This window comes from Anopheles gambiae, chromosome 3 (genome assembly GCF_943734735.2).
Source record: "Anopheles gambiae chromosome 3, idAnoGambNW_F1_1, whole genome shotgun sequence".
NCBI lineage: Eukaryota > Metazoa > Arthropoda > Insecta > Diptera > Culicidae > Anopheles > Anopheles gambiae.
Window position 1 is genome coordinate 20,190,886 of NC_064602.1, and position 24,772 is coordinate 20,215,657.

Below are 24,772 nucleotides of genomic sequence, written 5' to 3' on the forward strand. Positions count from 1 at the left end.
TTACCCACCGGGACGCCACGCAAATGGCTAATCTAATGCAATGAGTTTCTAATCAGAGGACGTAGGTCGTAGCAACTTTGCGTACAAAAAAAAAAGCAAGAATGGCAAACAGTGGTCAGCTTCCCGTCATTAGCGTGATAGCCGTCGAGAAATGTGCTTTCTAGCAACGCTTTTCCAACGCCAACTGAAACGAGCATATTGCGCTAACCTTTCTCCACATTAGCAGGTGTTAATGAAGGCTAAGGAGGCAGCCTGCTGTGTTGAGCTTCCATCATCTTTACCAGTGCCATTACCACGTCTCCGCGGGAGAAAAGTTCTCTTGTCTCGGGTCACATTCTCATTAGCACATCATATCGCAGTTGTTCCCCCATTTAATGCTTTTCACGGTAACTACACTAGCACGTACAAGAAAACTAGCTAGCGACTGGGCGGGAAGAAGTTGCTCTATGTAACGATAAAGGTACACTCTAATTGATGAGAAAGCTTACCGCTCCATCAACTGCTGCGTCTGCTGCTGCTAGGTGATCGGATTTCAGTCTACCGTGAAAATTGAAGAAAAAAGTCCAATCTAACTGCGTGAAAACTGAAACACACGCAAATGATATGAAAATAGACCCGATCCACCGCCGCTAGTCGTTGCTTGGGCTCACTTTGTTAAAGGTTAATTGCTTGTTTAGGTGTATTTATCGCACTTGTGCGTAAAGTGTAATTAATTCTCAGCGCAATTCTCTTTCTCTACCTCCCTTCGGCCCGTTCTGGACCGTGAGTTTCTACGGTTTCCAATGATGAAATAATTCATAAGTGGGGAGAGAAAAGCCTTAAAATGTTTGTAATTAAAAGTCCCTTCACCCTCATTCGACGTGTTTGCAGCCGCACGTGGCCTAAGTAAACAGATATCTGTATGTGTGCGTTCTCTTTAATAGGATACGCATTCGATTTTTGGAGCATTTTATTTGCAAAAGAACTCCTCTTTACCCTTAACTAGGGCAAATCAATAAGCAAAGGCGTGTAAGCGCTCGTTCATGCAGCATTAAGTGCTGTTCAAGGAGTGTGTGTATAAAGCGTAAAACGAACCGCCCGAATCGGTTACTAATTTAAGCTTCTTTCCGTAGAAGTTGGGTCTTGTTTAATGTTTAATTTAAATGCCATTTCTTGCAACTTTTTCCTGTCAAAACCATTTAATTCATGTACTTCTTTCTGTTCTGATTTTCAGCAGCAGCAGCAGCAGCATCACCATCGACCGGGTTTTACTTCTCCGTCTCGAAACTCCGTGTTACGCTGCCCATCTCGAAGGAGTCGTACATCATCCTACGCAACGAACCGATCGTCAACTTGCGGCTCCTGTCCGTGACGGGTAGCGAACTGCAGCGAACCGCAAATGCCATCGACCAACCTGTTGTGACCGGTTACAGTTACGCCATCGAGAGCCCGCCCGACACCGACTACCTGAAGGTGGACGCGCACACGGGCGGACTTTGGCTAACGTCCCAAATCTACACCCTGTCGAACGTCACCGAGTTTGTCATCGTGGCGGTCAACGCGAGCGGTGGTGGTGGTTCACCCTTCGCCCATGGCGTTGTACCGGCCGCTCGGCTAACGCTTACGATTGAGCCGGTGCCGGTGGCGGAGGATACACTCGACCGCTTCTGTGAGCATCATCCCGAGCGGGCATGCTTTTGGGACACGGCCCAGTACCGGGTGGCTGAGAATGGACCGCCGGGGTGGACGATCGGTGCCGTCGGTCCTTCGTTCTATCGGCGGCTTTGTCCACAGCATCGTCCCCGGTACGAGTTACTGTCCGAGGCGATTGCTGGCAGCAGCAGCAGCAGCAATGGTAGCAACGGTAGCAGTAGCAGCAGCGAGTATTTGCTGCTAGACCCGCAAGATGGAATACTGCGAACGAAGGTTTCGTACGATCACGATACACACGCACCGGGACCGACTGTGCAGACGGGTGTGCGGTGCACGCTGCAACAGGTTGCTGTGGATGGTGGGTCCATTTTGGCTGCCGTATCGCAAACGGTTGACCGCACGATCACGGTGAATGTGCTGGATCGGAACGATAACTTGCCCCGGCTGGAGGTGGCGAATGGGACGGATGAGTTGAACCACGCCGATGCCAGAGACGACAGCTATCAGGTTTACATCGATGATCCACATGTTCAACAGGTAAGGTGTTGGTAGTGTTGGTACCATTTCTAGTTTATTCTTTAATTTTTAGCTTTATTCAATCATTTCACGTCAAATATAACTAAAATATTGGATTAAATACTATCACCAACGAATGATATTATGGATATTTTAGGATCTAAATAAGGGAAACATTACGCTCAATGCTGAGTTTGAAGTTTCAAGTGCAAACGTAAAATCGATTTGTCCAGATGCAACCTTCCTTTCCATCATGACGGCGCCGGTGCACATAATCCTAATCTCTACTCAGATACATTTTTTACTGCTTCATGGGTTTTTTTTTTTTCAATCTCTCACATTAACGAAGCTAAATGCGCTGGTTGTGCAATCTGGCACCGGCACTGTCGCTGTCCATTTGCGTAATTGAAACGTATTACCTGAAGATACGGCATATTCTTCCGTTGCAGCAACGGATTGGCCCCGTATAATGAAGTGAACCTGAAGTTTATTATATTTGCTCGGACAACAACGGTCAATTTCTCATTCTCGTGCCTATACTTTGCTTAATAGCCGTAGCTCTATAAAACCCATTTCTTTATAATCTCAACCTTGTTAGGGGAACCTTTAATACACGACGCCGGATCTGCCACTACTACTCTCCCTTAAGCGCGGCTGTTAAGTTTATAAGTAAAACTAAATTAGAAGGGTGACACCACTGTGCCATAGACCCACGGGGTAGAAAGCGTGTAAAAGACTGCCATGGAACGCCTCAGCGACAGGCTAACGTAATTAAGAATGTATCGAATTCTTGTCATTCTCGGATAGTAGATAGTAGCGCGGGGGACGACTCCATCATCGCCGACGGCCGACGGCATGACGGCAGGGATCATAAACTTAGGGTGCGAGCGGTCCCTAAAAAACAAAGCCCCCGTACGAGTAAGCGTTGGCGCGTAATGAGCGATGCTCCCTTCTAACCATCCCGGTTTAGCGATGACGGTACGGTACGGAACGGAACGAAACACACCACTACAGCACAACAACTCACTCCCCCTGCTGTGTGTTGTGGCGGGTGCCGACCGTGTGTATTCAATTAGCTGCGTTTGAGTTGACCCCAAAAAGGATGCGCCTCGCGAACGCCGTGTCCTAAGCGCGAGGCCCAAAGCAATCGAAACCACCAGTCCGGTGGGTGTAGAAAAAAAAAGGAAAGATTGGATTGTTTTCCGTCGTCGTCGTCGTTCGTGGGTGATTAGCGTCCCGAGGGTGATGAAAATTTAATGACTTTATCAAACAAATAAGTGATGGAAGGATGGATGTCAATGGGTGCCGGCGATAGAGCATCCTGGTGCGGAAACTGAAGAAAACTGGAGTTTAATGACTGGTGGTCCCGCGACTCTATCTGCTTGTGCCCGTTGTGTGAGAGAGAGAGTGTGTGGTGTGGAGCATTTTACGACGGTGAAAGCGGTCAAAGGTGGGAGGGAGAGACACGGTGGCTTACTCGTTTGTGGTCGCCATCCGATGCCTGATGCTGATGCCGCAAAGTGACATCGGTTGTATAAACAGCGACACGTAGAAAATGGCACATAAAGGGATAAAAAGCGCGCCTTGACTTACTCAAGCCATAAAGATGGCCCCGTCGTTTGCAGTGATGGCAGTGCTGCTGATAGATAGGATATAGTAGGACAAGATACACCGCGCAAAGTACATACCACGGCAGTCAATGTATAACTTCTGTTGAATAATATTTTTGTTTGTCAATTATGCATCATTATTATTTTTGTTACTATTCATTGGTCAAGCATTTTAGCGGATAAAATCCAATACATTTTGCACTAAACAATTGAGTTTGAAACGTTGCAATATTAATCGCGTTAATGGAAAACTCACCAAATTAAAATTAATTGAGCATATAAATTAAAATATGTAATGCCATTGTGCCCAAATCGTGCAAAGAAGCTCTTATTCTTTCGTCATTCATTGAATCTTCTCATAAATTGATAAAAGCTCCCGTAAATGGGAAATATCATTGAGCCCATTCTAAGCTCTAACAGTCAATCAACAGGCATTACAAAAGCGTCGCCAACCAACATGTGCCACTCGAGTAGCGGAATTTGGGGCAAGTGTGCCATACGGGGCAAGAGTGCCACCAAGCATTTTTCCTTAAAAACTTTACTTTAATGATCAATTGTGTATACAGTTGGTTCCTTTCCAATGACTAGGTATACTGAGCCAAATTTCATATAGACCAATCGATATTCCCCATTATTTTGAACTGATTTATATTGAGTTTCAAAATTGAGCAGAATATTATAATTTTTGAATCGAATCAAATAAGCTCTCAAAAATCATGCGAACAATCAACCGAGAAAATATTTACACCACCGTATAGCTGAGAAAACGTGAAATTTTGTGTGGGGTTAGTTGAAAAAAACTTTCTTTTTGTCACTGAAAAATTCAATTTCAAAAAAGTTACAACTTTTGGGGCAAGTGTGCCATCTCTGTTTGGGGCAAGTGTGCCACCATCTTTCATAGGCGCGAGCTGTCAAAAATGTAAACATTGTTGTAGCGTGCTGCGGAATGGTGCGCTATTGTGAGCGGATTCCACGCCAGAAAAACAGAACAGTAAAAAAACCATATTGTGGTACAGTTGGTGGTCAAAAAGGGTTCATTGGTGACTAAATACATGTAGGAATACATACACTAGTGGCACAAACGTAATATTTTCCAATTATCTAAGAAATACGGTTATTTTAACCAGGTGGCCGTCTTGCCCCATACGAGTGGCACTCTTGCCCCATAGCCTAAAAAACAACGTCTTTTTGGACCCTTTTTAAAACGCTTCAAAAACTGTTTTATTTGCACTTTTTTCAAGCGAAACTCAGTTATAAGTGAGGAAATAGATGTAAAATGGTTATGAGATTTAAATCGGCTTTTGAAAAACATGTTTTAGTGAGTTATAACTTGAAATGCTTAAGGTGGCACACTTGCCCCAAGTTCCGCTACACGATTCGGTAAGAATTTCGCGCGATACGCCTTAATGCTGCCATTTTAAGACCATTTTCCGATTCGTTACCTTCGTGGGGGCTGGCGTTGGAAACTCAATACATTTTTTAAAAATACCTTATAAAATATTCTCATTCCCCCCTGGGTTTGCTTGTTGTTTGTTGTGCTCCGTGACTTCACTGGTACGGACTGGTTTCCACGAAAATGTCGCCACTTACAACACACGCGCTTACGGCACCAATCCACAATGGGCATTTGCCGGGATGAAATTCAAAAACTCAACTTTGTAATAGCGCAATTCCAAATAATAGGTTTTAATACTAAGGGTTAAACTAAGAAAAATACCAAATATGAGCTCTTTATCTGTTCTGGTTCTCTAGAAAACACCTCTCAAAGTCGAGATTTGTTAAAAAAAACGCAGAAAAATCTTCACTTTTTTGGAAAACTTTAAACCTTTGTAACTTTTTCAAATATGAACCGATTTTGATAAATTTAGACATTTTATAAAGGATATTTAGTCAGCTTTATAAACACATGAAAAATTTTGAGCTAAGTTAATTTTATGCAAAAATATACGATAATAACTGAAGAAACCTCCTGAAAATTTTCATAATTTTAACTTTTGACTTGATGCCATTATAAAAGTGGCGTAGAGTGGCGTTGTCTCATATATGTCACATCATAGTGTAATATATATACTTTCAATCTGTGAAGAAATATTCTGCGAAAGTTTGCGAACGCGAATTTTATTGAAGTTTTTTCCCATCAACTTTTTCTAAAAACAGACACATGCGTAACTAGGCGTCTCCATAGGTGCCTAGTGTAGCGTATTTCGTGTATTCTACAAAAATATATTCTACGTGCTTTTGATCAACTTTCATTTCAATTACGAAGCTGTGTATCTTACCCGGCGCTCTAGCACCAATCGAACACGACATCGAACATGAAAAATGTATGGGATTTGACATGTTTGTCTTGTTTGTTTGTTTGTGTCTGACAGTGCACCTCCATATGATTATATGGGTTTGTTCGAGTCGGATGTCGTGTTCGATTGGTGCCAGAGCGCAGCCTTAGTTTCAGCTCATGTACTTATCTAATATGTAAATTTCTATTCTAACCTAACTTTATCATTAAATATAATGAAGCAAATCAGAACCAAATACCTTTTGGTCCTACTGCAGATTATAGAAGGATATAAGGAAAGTAATTCTTAAATTATACGCATAACAGGAAAACGTTATGAATGCAGTAGCATCTATTGGCGTTTTGGGAGAAGAAACTCCCAAAACTCATGACAAACTAAATATAAGGATAGAGGGGAGATGCTACAAAGAATATTTTGCAAGAAAGAAAATGCATCCAGAAGGACATTTTGTTTAATGAGCTGTATTCCTCTGATTCGTTAACCAGTTCAATATCAGTAGCTACACGCACTAAAACAAAGACAGGGTTTAACTTTACAAATGAAGTAAATACTTAGTTTGTAGCTATCGTGCAATTTTGATTTTTTTAGATAGTTGTAAAACCAAGAAGGATTTTTAGTTTTATTACCCCTTCTGAAGGCAGTACAGCACTTGGAAAGGTATTGGATGAATATTCAAAGACAAACAATATGTGCTGCTTTTCATTACGAATTTGGGAAGTGCTTTATTTCAATGCACCTGCTCTATCTAATTATTTAAATGCCTTTATTCATGTCTTTAGAAAAGTGAACTAGACGTCACGAGCTTGTAATAGCATCCACCTAAGTTGTGTATGTAAATTTTTAATATTTGTACTACCTGTGAGTAAAAGTGACGAGAATTAGCTACAATTGTCCTATACAAAGCAGAAAAAATTATCTTATTCAAAATTATTATGTTTTGTTTATATATTATTATTATTATTCTTTATTTAATCTTCATTACGGAACATTACAGTATATTTTAAAATGGTTTATACTATTAGCAACAAATAATACAAGAAAAAAAACACACAAAATTAATAAAACTAAGCAAAGATCCCTTAAAACACTATTTTATGTAGCGCCACCTGGTGGTATGGATGCGAACTACAAATAAAATGTTATTTATTATCATAATACTTTACTACAAACGATAAAAACTAACAATTTCTGCAAAAATAATTTTATCCCGCAATTTGTTCTAAACTGCCCATTGTGCAATCGCGCGCTGGTGGAGAGAGCGCGGTATGAGATGCTTACCTATGCGCCCGCCTCCGCCAAAAACTCTATGGAGATTGAATTTCATGCGACGGTGCGGTGGTGGCATGCCGCGTTTGACAATTGTGTTGACAAATGGCACGGTGAGCGATCGCAGGACGACGACGACGCTGCCGGTTTCATGTCGGAAAGGGTTTGGTTCGTGTTCGGTGCGGGTAGAAGAGAACACAGGGGGAATCTCTCTCGACAGTTCCCGTAGCAGCCGAGCAGCGGGGCCGATGTTACCGAGAACCGTGTCCCCGTATTGCTTGTATCAATATTAGCTTTAAAAATTGCTTGCAACCAAAGAAGCGTTACCAAAATCAGGGTGAGGGGGAGCAAACCATCCAAATTGACCATTTGAATCGTTTTACATGGCTCAGGAAGCATGTAAGGCATCAATCGTTCTCGATAGAAGAATGTGATGTGGGAAGAATTTCCTTTAAAATGGCCCGGGTTTTGGGGAAAACATTCATGTTAAGATACAGAGCATCAACAAGAAAGCTTCGTGCTGCAGTTCAAGGCTTTGATTTAAGTCACGAAATTCAATAGCCGGTCCTTCCACGACCCTGTAGCGTGTGTTGCATGAAGTGAGCCCTACTGAGTATTTTGTATAACGCTTCTGACCATTCTGATACAATCTCTTCAAAATATTCAATTCGACAAGCATTAAAGCAGCATATTTGTCCAAAAGATTTCACAACGTGTGTTTGTGTTTGCGTGTGTGTATATACATTGGTCACATGTGCGCCGCTATAGGCTTGGGTGAAATTACCCTGACTTTGACCGTGAACCTTCTGAAAAAGAAACTAATCACTCATCCTTCAACAACAGGCCCAGTCCAAGCCGGCTGTCGGCCATCATCACCGCCCGTCACCATCATCATCATCATCCGTCAAAGAACGTCCACATACTCGCACGAGCTCAACAGGGATGTTCATTTGCGTCGAGATTTATCCACTTTACGGAGTAGGAGTAGTTGGTCGGTCGGTCGTGTGGCGAAAGTAGTACCATGACACCCCAGTCAGCTGAAACCCACTCAAGTGGCCACAAGTTACAGGGATACTTGTGGCGTAGTCGTAGCAGGCAGTATGACGAAAACAATCACCGGAACACCCGAAGCAACACCTACTGCCGTTGCTAATGTTGATGATGATGGTCGGACGGTGGGTGGGTGGATGGATTTTATGACCACCCCAGCACTACTACTGGGGTGAGGCAGCAGCACACAGGTCCATCCACATCGTCCTTGTTCTCCCCCCGTGTGCCAGACAGCATTGCGTTTTTTTCGGCGCTCGTGTGTGCTTGTGTCTATTTACCCATCACGCTGATTAATGCAAGCTAATCACGCAACGCGCAAAGCAAAGATAGCAGCAGCAATGGGAAAAGGAACCTTCGAAAAGAGCCGAGATAGTGCTTGTTGGGACATTTGGATTAACAAACTAACCGGCAATAACCTCCACTGAGGACCTCCCTCTTAAAGATACAGGGAGAGAGCGTGTATGGTTTGTTCCTCTTGGCTGGCCAACAGACAGACACAGACGGATAGGTAGGGACGAGCATACTCATACTGCTGCTTGCACGGGATTGACCACACACAAATCCTTTCGTGCAGTATTCCAGACCGGGGCAGTATTAGATTAATTCCCAAGAAGCTGACCATTCGGGGACACTCCCGGCACACTGTAAGCCTTGCACTAAGTTCGATGACTTTAAGCATTTGAGACGGTGTCAGTCCTTGCAGACAATGCTTTCCATACGGTAAGCTTTTAAAAGGACATCTTTTAATGTGTGCGCAATATAACTTACCATACTTCACCATTCATGCCGTTCCCGCCTGTCTGTGGCAGTAAACCCACACACCGGAAGCAAGCGGCGGTGGTGGTATGCTTTCCGTCGGAAGAATAACCGTCGTGCCGCTCAATTCCGTCCATTATAGGTTTCCGCCGCCACGTTCCAAAAGACGCGTGACCATCGCCCCATGTGCGCTTTTCGGATTTTGAGCAAATGAATTTGCATATTTCCTGTGTCTGTGGCGCGCAAACAGACAGCAAGGCATGCAACGATCGCTTCATATAAGGACATTGGAATGATTCAGGGACGTAAACATCCAAATTGGAAGGGACAGAAGAAATTGTTTGCCCTGTGTGCGTTGTTTTGGTACAAACAGCAAGAACAAAGAACTCATAAAAACTAACATCTTCGATGTGTGTGTTCTGTTTCCTTCCTGCCTCCTTCCCCCTTCCCAGGAAAAGTCGCGAAAGATGCGAAAGGATCATTGTTGTTAGCAAGGGTTATAAAGTGAGCTCATTTGTTATACACGACCTTTTTATGTGCGATTTGTTTGCCGCGAGCATTGGCCAAGCCGGTCTCTCTGGATTCTCCTCCTCCGATGTTGTCAACCGCAATGAAACTGAGACGTTGTGCAGCTCACTCACTTACCCAACCCGCATCAAGAGCAAGATGGTTTGCATCTAAACCGAAATATTCCTAAGAAAGAGTGTTACTGTCTCGAGAGGTAGACGGATTTTGCACAACAATCTAATCCTGCGGGAAATCTACTTCAGTAAAAACTGCGCTCACAAAGCATTCGATTGTGGTGAACGTAACGGTAGGGTGAAATTCAGTTGTTAATGGATTTATTGGGGAAAAAGCATCATCCTGTGGTATGAGAATAGTCTTATTAATTCAAGTGAAAAAGATTTAAAAGATTTGTCGAATGTTTCACATTCGACGGACTGTGTTTCTACTATTCTCGAGATAGCCGAATCAGCCGCGAAAGGATCCGTAGGTATCATCTTAATTGGAATTTCAACCTTTTTTTAATCAAAAATACTCTTGAATATTTGTAGTATTGACACGAGTAGTTGGTTTTACCTTCTAAACTGATTTAAAAGGATGCCTAGGATAGAGGAGAGAGTGAAAAAACAAATTTATGTTATATTTCATATTGAATCCTTGTAAAATCAGAGTACTTTACATCGTTCCAGTACTCCATCGAGTATATTTTAAGGTTTTCAATTATAATTCTTTATAAACGTGCTAAAACCAGTGCTCCAAAATGTCACAAAAAAAAAACTGAATGAAACAAAATCCATGTCAGCGTCACGACGTACTCAATTGTGATAATCAGAGGTGATTCTCAAAACGATTGGTGTGGCCAATGCATGCTTCGTGTCCATTTTTGCGACCAGCGCTTGGTCAGTCAGTATGTCATGACTTTTTTTTTACTATGATCAGTTCTACAAAATGTCACTGATATAGTCATGATAAATTCCGACTGAAACAAAATTATGTCAGCGTTACGAGCTCTACTGTGATGATCAGAGGTGAGACTCAAACAGTGGCTGCGACCGTTACATCCTTGGTGACATTTTGTGTAAGCAACTTTTGGTCAGTTACTTTGTCACGACATTTTCTCTCGGTGAGCATCACTAGAGTCATTGGAGATATGCGGTGCGTACGAGTAACAAAATGAGCATGTTTACTCGCTCTGTTTGGCCCAACGGTCCGTCAAACCAAACAGAGCGAGAAAGCATGCTAATTTTGTTGCTTGGGATTACTCTCCAAGTATATTCTAAGATTGTCGTGATTATCACCGACAGAAAATGTCATGAGTGACCAAGAGTTGAGTGCTAAAAAATGTCACCAAGCATTGGTGATTGGTCCACCAACTGTTAGTCTCACCTCTGATCATCTCAGCTGTGTACGTGAGCTGATTTGAGCTTCTTTTCAGTCATGAGTGTTGGTGACTGAAACAGTGGCATTTGGCAGCACTGTTCGCAGCTAGAAAAAGTCATGATTATGCTTGTCAATTGCGTATCGGGATTGTTATCGGTTATAAAATGTATTTGTTTAAGTTTAGTTTCAGTCTATGAAATAAGAAGTATTTTGAAACACTGTTGATAACATTCGTTTAAGCATAAAACTGCTTAAAACTGTTTAAGCATCCTCGAGAAGCCGAGCTCCCTTCGTTCTCCCTCTTTCAAATTTTACTCCTAGAAAAAAGAGAGATCCATTGTAATGTGGTTTTTTTAAAGTTTTCCATTACATGATTTATCACAAAAGAATGTGATCAGTCACGATAAAAGCACCCGCACATGTGGGCAAATTTGCCAATAAAATGTCTCACAATAAACGCGTGAACAAAACATACGAGGAAAAAGCTGCTGCTAAAAAGACGATGAGGAGAAAAGGCGAAAAATGCTGCTGCGTGTGTTCCAATTGACATTGTCATGATGTAAGCGTTAGCAAAAATTAATTTATTTCCCGCGGGACAACACCATCACCACCACCACCGTTTGCACCTTCCACCGATGATGTTGCATATTGTTGTTATTCGATTTCGATGGAAGAAGTCTCTGCTGCGCGCGGCCGAAGGTTTGGCGATGCTTCATTTTATACAAACTCATGCATCAATCATTAAATGGAACGGGTTTTTTTTTCGTTTGTTTGAATGTATTTATCTATTATTCCGCTTATCAGAATCGCACAATTTAACACATCTCATCAACACACACGCTGCTGAGTATGTGGTAAATGTGGTCCCAACGCGTGTAATGCCATTAAATTGAACTGAATACGATGAATATCCAATTTTTGATCCACCGACGCCATAGAGTGCAGACTTTCTATTTTGACGGTAATAAATTCATTAGAAAAGTTTCACTAGAAGAATGAAAAAAAAAACGCACTTTAATTATCGGAAAACATTGTACTTACGTTGTTCTGTTATTTGCACTGCAAAAAAGGGAACAAATAGAAATTTGCGTTCGTGGAATTGTTGAATGGTCGAGTCTTCTTCTCGGTCCGCCGCCATGCGTTCAACGTTGAAGGTGTACCTTGCCCGATACCACGCATCCGTAGATAAAATAGCAATTAAATGAACATTTCCCAGAACACTGACCTTGTTTTAATAACATCACTCTCACTGTTTCACTCTTTCACCCCGCAGGGCGATAGTGTAGGCTACTTCCGAATCGTATTCACCGACGACGACTCCATCCCGGTCAACACCCGCGTCCACTACAAACTGCACGGCGACGTGATGGATCTGTTCCATCCGGACTGTGCGATGTACGAAAATGAGCACAACGGAGGCCTCAAGCAGACCGTCTTTGGATGCAGTAAGTGAAACCGCCTGCTGTCTCTCTCACACTCACAAATCCCCACGCCACGTACTCTAATACTCGTCTCGCCTGCTTTGATATGGTATTTTCATTCACAGAGCTAATTTTCGCTCGGTCCGGAATACTGCGAAGAACTCCCTACTGTGTCACGCTGCAGGCGGTGGATCAAACGGTAGAGTATTCTCCGTACCACTACGAGGCAACTGCCACCACCCGGGACACGGCAGCAAATGCGTCCATCTGTCTGACGACTAACCTGAATCGCATCCACGAGTACGACCTGCCACAGCCAGCAGCACTGACGAGCAGCGGGAACGTTCACCAGGCAGCAGCAGCAGCAGCGCCACCTTCCTTTTACGCCGAAGGTAGTGGCTTCCGTGCCGAAGCACCGAAGCAGGGCAGAAGCGGCCGGGGCGGAGGTAAGAGCAAAAAGGAAGCAGCGAACCCGGCCAGGATTGTCTACCCGAAGGAAGCGATTGTGTACGACACGTCGCGCAAGTTTGCTCGCATCGCGGAACCGAACGCGCTCGCGCAGCTGATCCAGGAGAACAGTGCCGACCTAAACTTCCGGCTCGTGAGCAATCCACTGAACGCGTTCGGCATCACAAAGATTGCGGGCATAATCTATCTGAAGAACGAGACCGCCTTCCAGAACAAGCCGGAAAGCCGGCACGAGCTAACGGTGGCGTGGAAAAACTACACCGTCAGCATACTGGTTCGGTTGCGCAAAAACCCGGACGGTGTGCACTGTGCAGCGGTGCCGCCCGGGCCGGACTCGGCGGAAGATTTCTGTGCCGCCCATCCGAACCGTACCAGCTGTGAGGGTGCGTGCGGGCTGGGCAGCCTTAAGGGTCCGTGCGAGTATCGCTCGCAGACGGATCTGCCCGGCCTGTGGACCGAGGACTACCCGACCTGCTCGTCCGGGCTGTCCCACTGTCCGGACGGGGTGTGCGATCCGCTGGAGGAGATGGGCCACCGGGAGAAGATTCACATCTGCCCGCAGGACTGTGTGTACAAGCAGGACATCGTGGGGCTGCACCATTCGGACAAGGCGCGTGGCATTCAGACCGCATCGGGGCACTGCAGCTGCCGTGCGTCGGGGCACTGTAGCTGCATCGACACGTTGCGCATACCGGCGTCGTTTAAGCGAAGCAAAACGACGACATCCAGCTCAACTACAACGACCACTACTACCTCCACCACGACAACGCCGTCGTACGTTGAGGGCGCATCGACGGGAGGTGGTGGTGAGGTGGAAGTGTTTTCTGTTGGTGCGAAAAATGGCACTGAAAACGAAGCTGGAACACGACACCGCGATCGGTCGGAGGATGCACCACCGGCAGCGGTACGGGATGGCAGCTTGTACGAGCCGGGGTTGATCACTGGTCCGCACGCATCGATCTATCTGATCGCGATCGTGCTGATACCGATGGTGGTGGCCGTGATGATCGTGCTGTACTGCTTCAGCCGGAAGTTGACAGTGAAAAACAAGCTGCTGGATGGGAGCAGCGGTGCAAACGGCACGATCGGTGGCATGAACAGCATCAGCATGAACCTGGTCAGCAACGATACGGAGATTTTCAACGTGGAATTACCACTGACGACGCGCATCAATGAGATCAACTTTAAAATCGATGTAAGTTGAGCGGTTTTTTTGGGTGTTTTTCTTATGAATTGGAAAGCTTTTGTATGCAATGGAGAGCTACAGGTTCAAAAAATGCATACCAAAATGTGAAAAAGATTAGGCGCCTCCATCACAATTTTATGGATTGATTTTCTTTTTAATTTCAACTTCACAGTACGACTCAAAGTGGGAATTTCCCCGCACGAATCTAATACTCGACGCAACGCTTGGCGAGGGCGAGTTTGGCAAGGTGCTGAAGGGGTTTGCCACGGATCTGCCCGAAAAGCCGGGCATCACGACCGTGGCGGTGAAGATGCTGAAAACGGGCGCCAATTCGGTCGAACTGCTCGCATTACTGTCCGAATATCAGCTGCTGCAGGAGGTGAACCATCCCAATGTGATCCGGCTGCTCGGTGCGTGCACCAAAGGGGATACGCCACTGCTAATCATTGAGTACTGTCAGTATGGATCGTTGAAGTAAGTGTTGAACGTGTGCAGTTTTGGTAGAACTAGAGCGTAGTTTTGATTTAATACTCATGTTTCTCGCCCCCAACAGAAACTACCTTCGCCTTAGCCGCAAGCTGGAGGTGCTGAATGCGGACTACGAGAACGCGGTCGAACCGATCACGGTCAAGGACATCCTATCGTTCGCCTGGCAGATCAGCAAAGGGATGGCCTACCTAACCGACATTAAGCTGGTGCACCGGGATCTGGCCGCCCGCAACGTGCTGCTGGCCGAGGGTAAGGTGTGCAAGATTTCCGACTTCGGTCTGACGCGCGACGTGTACGAGGACGATGCGTATCTGAAGAAGAGCAAGGACCGGGTGCCGGTCAAGTGGATGGCACCAGAATCGCTGGCCGACCACATCTACACGACCAAGAGCGACGTGTGGGCGTTCGGGGTGCTGTGCTGGGAGCTGATAACGCTCGGGGCGTCGCCCTACCCGGGCATACCGCCCCAGAATCTGTACAATCTGCTGAAGCAGGGCTACCGGATGGAGTGTCCGAAGAACTGTTCCGAAGAAATGTAAGTGGCAGCAAGGGGAGGAGAAAGGGCTTTTAAAACGGGTTTGATGTTCTATATTTTCCTCTTGTTTTTAACAGTTACGGCATCGTGCGTTTGTGTTGGGCCGATGATCCTAAGCAGCGTCCCAGCTTCAAACATTTGGCCGGTCAGTTTGAGCTGCTGCTGGGGCGCAGTGCAAAGTATCTCGATATGGAGCAGAACTCTATCTCCAATCCGGTCTATTGCGTTAATGTCGATGGTAAGTTTGACGTTTTCGTCTTAAAATTTGGCAAATTTTAAACGACCTTCTGTTTTTTCAGAAACCGATTGTGCGAAGCTTGCCATCTGCAAGGAGGAACAGGACCGGCTGGAAAGCCTCTGGACCCCGCCCCAGTACGAAACGGTGGACACGACGAGCGCTGAAATGACCGGACGCTACCAAACACCCTCCGCGATGGCCGTGGCGTCCGTCATATCGGAGCTAAACGAGGACAAGAAGCAGCTGCTGCTGCAAAGCTACGACACGCCCCGCCCGCTCATCGAAACGGCCACGATCGAGCAGAAGCTGCGGTACGAAAACGATGTGCGCTTGAGGCCAAAAAAGCTGAGCAATGGCAGCGGATCGTCCTCGCCGGGTGAGAACGACGATCGGCATCACTCCCGTCCGTGCACGAATGCGGTACGCTCGTCCTCAATCAGTCCACCGCGCTGCCTGCGAAACCATTTCGAGGAAACGTCCTTCATCACGAGACACAATGCTGATCGCGATACGGCTTGTTGTAGCAGTAGCAGCAGCAGTAGCACCAGTGGTGGTGGTGGTGGTGCTGGTGGTGCCAGTGGTTGTTGCGGCAACAGTAGCAGCGAGTACGATTCACCCAGCCGACAGCCACGGCGGGTCGTATCGTACGTGGACATGAACAAAAACAGCCGCCAGCTGAACGCGAACCTCGAGATCAATCACATGATCGACAAGAAACAGTCCAAAGATATTGCCTTACGATTTTCGACCGTCGATAACGAGCTGCAGCTGGTGCTGGTGGAACCGATCGCCCACAGCACACCGTACGGGAAGAACATTCCGATCGAATCGGACGTGCTGCAGAAGCAGAACAACGTGGATAGCAAAACCTCCGCCGCCGCTGCTGGGCCAGTGGCGGCTGCTCCACCTGCAGTGGTGGAGTACACGGAGGTGGTGAAAAAGCATTCGGCAGGAGGAGGAGGAGGAGGAGGAGGTGGCCAAGGAGCGGAACAGATAGGGCTAACGCTTACCTCGACGGTTTAAGCTCGGGGAAAAGAGCTGCCCACAAGGGTTGTTTAGGGCGCGAGGGATATTTTTACAAGTTTTACAATCGTGTTTGTAACTGTTACCGCGACTCCAAGCCCCTCCCCATTCCCATCAGTTGTCTGTGTTATGCAAATCAGAAAGAGAGCCAAGTTTAGGTTGCTGCACACAGTTGTTCGTGGTGAAATAACCGCCTTGAAGATGATAGATAGATGCTATCTACGACCAAAAAAAAACCAAATGGATGTCTTACTCCAACGTACAACTTCCAGCTAAGTATTTATTTATGCTTTATCCAATAAGGACGATAATTTATGATTACGAATCTATTTTTCGTGTTTTGCTGAAACGTGCAAACCGTAGTAGTAAGTGATGAATTATCAGGCTGGGAATTGATAATTGAAGCGCACCTAGATGGTGTGCTTCCTTTGCGTCTCCTTTTTTTTTGTTTTCTTTTCCTATACTATCTTTCCTTTCTAACATATTTGAACGCGAATTATGTTAAACCTTTTCCCCACATTTGTATTAAGGCATCAATTTATTCCAAGAATGAATTACCAAATCCATTAGCATTTATTAACAGTTGCCTTCGGATGAAATTCGGTGATGGAAAAATGATAGGAAAGTGTTACGGAGAAAATAAAATTCAATGTTCGATCGAAACCTCTCGGGAAGAGAAAGAAATGAACCCACTATCCTATTAAGTCAAGCAAATAAGTCACCCATTTCGAGCGCCCTCTTCATTGTGGTGATTTTTGTTACTCTCGAAATAATTTACATCTTCAAAAAGTTAGTCAGCTAATGCATAATCTTGCTCTGCTGCCCCCGCAACCAAAGAACGTGACAAAAACATTCTGATTTTAGTGCCATTAAGTAATGTAGAACTTAGCCGTCGTGGTCATCGTCGCGCGCGCTAGCCAACACGTGTTTTGGCACACGCCTAAACTCTGTCGTCCCAAAGGTGCAGAAGAAATGCTAGAAAAGCATGCAGAAAGAAAACAAAGGTAACACATATATATTATTATTATTATTACTATTATTATGAACGGATAATGTGCTATTTAAATATATTCATAAAAATATTCTAGCGAAAAAATATATGGACATAAAACAACTACAAAAGACCAAACACAAAAACGCTCCTCCCGGAAGAATGCTCGTGAAATATTTACTGTCCGAAAATAATCATACACTTTTTATTAATTTCATACAAGTATAATTTATAGAATTATCATTTTTATGTATAATCTTCAGTTTATAAAATGAATAAATGTATTACGTACTTTGCAAGCAGCTTTTATCTCCATTGCACGAGGCGGCTAAAAGCGCCGTCTGTGTGGTTGTTGTCTTGGATAAATGCTTCAGATCACAATGGGCTCAATCGATTCGATTACTTGGTCATATTTCGGATCATTTTTTTTTGTTTTAAAGGGTTTAATGTTTTGAAAAGTACAAAACGCTTTTTTGTTTATTTCGTTTTTCTTTAAAAATTTAAATGTTTTTAATATAAGTTTTTCAAATACTATTTTCGTCCTTCCTAAATTTCCATATCAATGGTTAGGCCCACGAGCCCCAATCAAGATCTTAACAAAGATGAACTATTATTCTTTTTAAAACAATATGTTTGTTTAAACAAAACGCACTGAAAACCCCTTAAATTAATTTTTCAGAAAAAAATGAACATAGCGGACGGCTCCAGCTAAGATCCTATGTGAAAAGACTGCATATAGTGGATGAGAATCAATGGAGCGGACATGAAATTTATTTTTAAATTTATTACATATTTTATTATTATTATTTATTATTTATATTTTTACGTTATAATTTTACTTTGAATGAAAATTACATAATCATAACTGTTTGAAAACAGTAAAATAACGTTTCGATAAATAATTTGGAAATTTGCCTTATTTTTTTTCTTTAAAAAAAACCATGCCTGGTGTGAAAAAAAGAAAATTCAAAAAAAAACTTCAATGTTCTAACATAAATTCTAAACTTTCAATAACGGGGTTTTGGTGACCATTAAAATGAATTAAAAGCGTGCATTTATTTGCAGCAGTCAGCAAATTAGCATCTATTTATAAACGCATCATAAAAAACTCACTTTCAATCCGATGCGACAAATCCAATTCCCGCTCGCTAAAGTGCAAAATAAACGGTAAGCGGAAGAAATAGGCTCCATCATAAAATAAAACCGTTTCTAACCTTCACTCAAGAACGGATACAAAGTTCACTAATGAAAACGGGGGATGAGGGGGAAAGAAATTGCTGTCACGATGCCTCTCAGGTCGTCATTTAAATTATGACAATGCAAGCAAGAGGTAGAGCAAAACCTGCGTTCCGTGCCCAGGAAGCGATAAAGCGTCGACCGTAAACAATTTCTACCAGCGACCGAATGCAAATTTGGTCTCGTTCGCCTCGTCCTCCCACGTTACGATCAGCGTGTGTGTGTGTGTGTTTTATTTTAAAGCGTATCATCGTACTTAAACTGATCGACAGAATGCAAGTCGTCGTGCGTTGCGCATATGCGTGCAGCGTGCAGCCGGACATGCGTGGAATACGCGCAAAGCAAACACAACATATCACTGTGGGAGCGGTGTGAAGTGTGGGTGAGTTATGTTTCTTCCGCTACATGTACCGTAAGAAACACTGTCGTGAACGCGGCCGGCTAAACTCCCCATCAGCTGATTGCGTTTGCACCGCTCGTGCGGCATCCCGCGACATGCCGGTTGGCAAATTGGATGTTAATTATACGCAAAACAATGTTTTTTCATCGGTAGCCGTGCCTTCGATCGGCTGACCTTTGCTGGAGCGCCATCTAATCAAACGGTCGCCCCCTAATCAAACGAACATAAACGCAAATCAAACGAAACGGAACACTTGAGCGCATATGAACCGGTTGGCGTGAGCGTAAGCGTGCGCGCGCGCGCGCGAACACGAACCGGTTCCACGCCGTAACCGAAAGTGTTTTTCCACCCCGTGAGAAGGTCAACCTACCAAGACACTTCCGAAATAACGGACACTTCCCCTTTCCCGTTAAAGGATGGCCCGAAGTAACCGAAAATAAAACTCGCCAAGAATAACCAATCAGTCTGCTTTGGTTCACGCCGAAGGGGATACCGCTTTTGGAAACCAATCCGGAAGCACGCGGTTCATCGCTTTGCCGGTGTTTTCCCCCCACCTACTCGATACTTAGATACGCACCGCGCACATTGTGTGGCGGCTTGTTTGTGGTTTGCATTGCTTGCCTCTCTTGCAAGGTCGCGCAAACCGACATTACGCGCGCCCGTAGGGCACTGCGCGCCAAACCGGCACTCTCGAATACGTCACGCTTTTTACAGCAGTGGTAGCAGCAGCACGACGACCATGAGGTACACTTACCGGAACGGGGGGGGGCCACTCGAAACCGGTGCTCGGGCGCAAAATTGTTTGATTAAATTCCACGCACCGCCGCCCCACGCTTGCCGAGTCCGGTTGCGGGCGCAATTACCAGAGCTAGAAGAAGGATATCGCCCATTATTATCATGGGAATAGGCGGAAAAGGGGATAAGAAGAGGAGAGGAGAGAGGGAACCTTAGTTTAGTTTGCACTCAGCACCCTCTTTTGTCACTGTACCTCTTCTACAAAACTTCCTACAAACGGTTAGTTCCTTAACCCGCGCGTAGATAATGCCAGTGCGGCGGCTCTATATCTGTCTCTCCTTCAATCAACGCCACAACAACAATACGCAGCCAATTGAGGCGCAACAATCCTTGAAAGGACTTGCGTCGTGCGCACCGTCGCGCACTGAGGACGCGCTTGCTTTGTTGGCTGTTTGGTTTTGGTGGACACCTTTTTTCACTGTCTCGGTCAAATGTGAAGCGCGATGCAAACGAAGGTGGCTTTTTAGTAGTAGGCTTTGATTAGTATAAACGGGGCGGCTAATTAGAGGTTTTGGCCGAAGACGACGACGACGACGACGGCCGTTGCGTTTTTGTGTTAGAGAGGAACTATCTTTTGATGCTTTGCTGAAGTGTCGCACGGAACCGCCCTACGACCCACTAACCCGTTTATTGCTGATACTGTCAGTAGTGCAAAAGTGTGATTTTAATTGGCAATTGTAAGTGGAGCAACAATTACAGTTGGCAGATAATAGGGGTGGCTAAATGGAGAGCTGGAATTGGGGTTAGATCGCCCAAGCTTTCAAGCGGCTTCAAGCACAGATTTATAGGGCTTACAAATTACCGTTCGCGTTAGAATTAACATGTCTGATAAGTAAATCGAAAGTAGGTTAATTGATGAGCAAATATTGCGCCTTTTCAAACGAAGAACGACGAAACTTAAATGGATCTTTCAGGTTGTCCCAGCATTTACAGAACTCAACAAATATGTTCTGAGCTCTGCTGGGAAGCTTATGGGAAGGAGACTTCTTCAACGTTCTATCGTGGTCTTAATTGTCAGATGACGAAGTGTTATTAGATCACTACATGATATGTCAATTACGAGGCCATGCTCGACAGACAGGCCTTTCCTTACTGGCAAGCTTAAACGCCCTAATCTGTAACGATCATTCTTCAGGTTACAGTCTTCTCCGCTGAATATCTTTGGATATACCGGTTAACAAAGTGAGGTGGCCGAAAGCATTCTTTCATTGCGGTAAATGGCCTTTTTAAAGCACATGGTAGGGTGTTAAAAGAGACAAAAATTCTGAGCCGTTGCTAAGGCTTGGTAGTCCTAACTGTACGACCTTGAAGAGTATGCCCCTCGCTGACTGAGTGAGATTGTGAGAGCATGAAACGATTGCAATAGATGCGATTATGATGGAAAATCTTTTACTTCTTGCTGAAAGTATGCATCAGTTATTTCGATCTACGGGCCATTTTCAGCAAATTTATATGTGATCTACAATATTTTGAGTTGAATGTTTGTCCCCCAAACATACCATGGTTAAATTATACGGACGCATAAATGTTTTTTTTTAAATCCCTGAAGAAGTACAACACGTGTTTAACTGCTGATTAAACAGCTTTTTTCCAAAATTTGTTGTTGGTGCTGAACTTGCTGATGATTATTACCCTTACCGAAATCAACTATAAATAGACATAGAACTAGTGATTACAGGGGTTTCAAAATTAGCTTGAATTGGATTCAAGCTCATAAATATCAAATGTAGCCCAGTTTGTTTCGGCTTTCAAATAGTGTGTGTGTGCGCGACGTGTAGTAAATATTGAATCTTCCTTATTTAGATGTTTGAACATTCCCTTTCAATATTTATCTATGTACGCTTATGACAATATTTATTAAAAAAAAAAGACTAACGCTGCTGCTGATGAACAATGAGTTCATCTGATACATGAAATGAAGATGATGCTTGTCTGGTATTCAGGCAGCCAATGTTAACAGTATGGGCGCACACTGTTAAGGCATATGGTGAAGTTGTTCAGAGCAAATTAACATTTCTCGACTTAAGATAAAAATTCCTGGAGCTCCGGTATTTAATTCCCCAATGCCCCTTTGCCAATTCCCAATGTCGGCGCCCAGCAAAAGCGAATTCACCTTCCAAATACATACACTCGCATGGCATGCATTAGGTTGGTGTCAGTGCTCCATCGGATATGAATTTATCGGATGGTGCTGTCAAAATGTTGTATGGAATTCAATAGAAAACGTGGGACGTTGTACGATTTTTTATTTTTGAATGCTGTGTCACGGTCCATAAATTACTATATGGCGGACCGTCCAGTGTACTTAGACCAAGGTGCCTATCTAGACTACAGGTGGGTCTTTAGCTCTGTTATTGGTAGCCATGATGGATGGAGATCTCTTTGGAGATTGGCATATAGGGAGTTGCAGAGGTGCAGTGCAAGGTGAGATTGTCGAACTTGACGTCGGAATCGTTCGAATCTCACAGAGGTCTGAGGCAAGGTGACGGACTCTCCTGTCTGCTCTTCAACGGCGCCCTGGAAGGTGTCATTCGAGGCGCAGGGCTAGACAACGACATCCGTTGGCAAGATCCTCTACCGGTAACTTCAATTTCTTAGCTTCGCGGATGACATCAGCAGCGAAATCCCAGGAGACGCATTGTGCAGGGGAATCGGGCATACTATGGCCTTCGCCGACTGCTGAGATCCAGAAGACTTCGAGTCCGCACGAAATGTGAGCTCTATCGCACACTGATTAGCACGATGGTCCTCTACGGACACGAATCCCCTGGATCATCCGAGCAGAGGATGCAAACACTCTGGGCGTGTTTGAGCGACGCATCCTCCGGACCATCTTTGGTAGTGTGTTCGAGCATGGAACGTGGAGGAGAAGGATGAACCACAAGCATGCTGAGCTGTACGGCGAACCGAGCATCCTGACGGTGGCGAAGGCTGCCAGGATACGTTGGCTGGGGCATGTCGTGAGGATGCCGGACTCATGCCCCACCAAGAAGGTGTTCGACAGTGATCCCCTTTTCGGCATAAGGCGCAGGGGAGCACAGTGAACTCGACGAGGTGAAGCGAGACCTGTCGGAGATTGGGTGTCTACATGGATGGGAGGCTGCAGCCAGGGACCGAGCATCCTGTGGGGTTGCTAAGGACTTTGTGTGAGTTGCTAAGTAACTTTAGACTCCCTAGCTGTCAAACAAAAAATTGTCGTGGAAAAATTAAACATCGAATTGAAAGATGTTGAGATCGATCGGTAAACCCTGCATTGTAATCAAGTAAAATCACGTGTTTCTTTACTACGCATGTGCCCAAAATAAAAAGCGTATCCACACTTATAAGAATGCGTAAAAATATCTACCCCATTGTGCTTAGCTACTATTAACTGGTTAATGGGAGATGAGTGTAAGGCTCTGGTGTGGCCAAACACACCCGCTACTAAATTTAACATTCAACAATCAACTAACATTATTCACCCATAACAACAACAAAAAATAATAGCACAAAATGCTCCCCTGAAATTGAGAAAATCTCTGATCAAACAAATGGCCACCAAAAAAAAACAAAAATCAACGCGCAAATCGACAATCGCTTTGCCCCGACGACCCACCACTTGCGCAGCATGACGTACGCGCGCGGCTGAGCCGTTTTTAGCCGTTTCCTTAATACGATAATTGAAATACACTACGTACCACACACACACATTCAGTGGAGCATTCCCGGCACTTTTGCAACTCCAAATTGCCTCCAATTCCGTTCCATTCATTCACTGGACACTCGTGTGGTCGTTCTGCATCGGGAAGCTGACGCGCACAGCACAATCCGCCACGTTCTTGGTGTGGATGGTGGGAGGTGGAAGGGTATCATTAAATATCGGCTGCAACAATACCGCACACCGTAGCCGGAGGGGAGGGGGGGGAGGAGGAGCCGGTTGGACGATCAAATTTTGGCAATGACCTAACCTTCGTTGGATGGAAGATGTGGAGTGGAGCACCGGCGAACAAGGGAGCATCCGTTCTACGTGCACGTGTCCTTGACCAGACAAACGCATTCCTTCGGTAAGGGGGTTTGTAAGGGACTAAAACACACACACCGGTCAATGTACAATCAAACTTCCGCAAGTGCCGGTGGACCTAACAAGTGGACAACAAGTGAAATCTGCGTCATGTACCTCGCATCCCTTCTCTCGATGCCTTTCACTTAATCTCATTTGCGTATCTTCGTATCCCTTCGTCAATAGGCAGCTGGTGTTGCGTAGCCCGAGCACAGAAGGGCCAATGGCCGTGCGTGGGGCCGTGTCGCCCATGCCGCGGGACGGTTACATCGCGCCCTAACCTTCTCCACCCTTCTCCGGAGTTCAGTGGTCGGGAGATAAACATCGCGTCACATCAGCTGCCACCTTGCCTTGTCTGTCCCTTAAGGGATCATCGTCAGCGCTATCAGAGCAACACACTCAACACACAGTGGGGCGAAGTGTGCGCAAAGCTACAGCGTGGGGGGGGGGGGGGGGGGGATAGCAGCACGCGACAAACACAAGCCGCTGCGCCAACAATCGGAAGTCATACTCTTGCGCCTGACTTCTAACGCGCACACAGGCACACACACACGTTCTGGGGCGGCGCTCGCTTCGAGAAGCGTAGTCACTGGACGCGCCGCTACAAATCGCATTCGCCGTCGATCCTCCAAACGAGCAACAGGTGCCGTGTTTTCTGCTGCTGCTGCTGCCGTGTGTGTTTTTGCTGTTGGTTGCACGTGCCGCGTGATTCTTGCCACCGTTCTGATCTTCCCCCGATAGTGGCCGCTCGTTCATCCGAGGCTCGTGTTTCGTGGAGTACACTAAAAAAAAAGGCACAACACAACACTGCAACAGTCGCAGAGGCAGGCGAATCGCTTTAAAGAAAAAGGCACGTGTCCGTGCGTGTTTAGGAGGAAGTGTGTTTGATCGCGGATAGCGAAAAGTGTGTTGCGGTCCCGCGGTGTTAAAGTGACTCTCT

The 24,772-nt window shown here is 45.2% G+C and overlaps 1 protein-coding gene across 4 annotated transcripts in view; it reads left to right on the plus strand.

Moving 5' to 3' along the window:
- The window catches only part of LOC1279866 (uncharacterized), a 39,512-nt gene extending 22,004 nt beyond the window's left edge, over positions 1–17,508 (plus strand). For 2 of the 4 annotated variants that reach the window (XM_061660991.1, XM_061660990.1), the window contains 7 exons: positions 1,214–2,169; positions 12,285–12,456; positions 12,558–14,095; positions 14,259–14,560; positions 14,640–15,110; positions 15,188–15,348; positions 15,410–17,508. In XM_061660991.1, the coding sequence (XP_061516975.1) occupies positions 1,214–2,169; positions 12,285–12,456; positions 12,558–14,095; positions 14,259–14,560; positions 14,640–15,110; positions 15,188–15,348; positions 15,410–16,371 (4,562 nt within the window). In that variant the 3' untranslated portion in view covers positions 16,372–17,508. The remainder of the gene's footprint in view (positions 1–1,213; positions 2,170–12,284; positions 12,457–12,557; positions 14,096–14,258; positions 14,561–14,639; positions 15,111–15,187; positions 15,349–15,409) is intronic. The other 2 variants (XM_061660992.1, XM_061660994.1) reach the window with 2 other exon arrangements.
- The last annotated feature ends 7,264 nt before the right edge of the window (positions 17,509–24,772 follow it).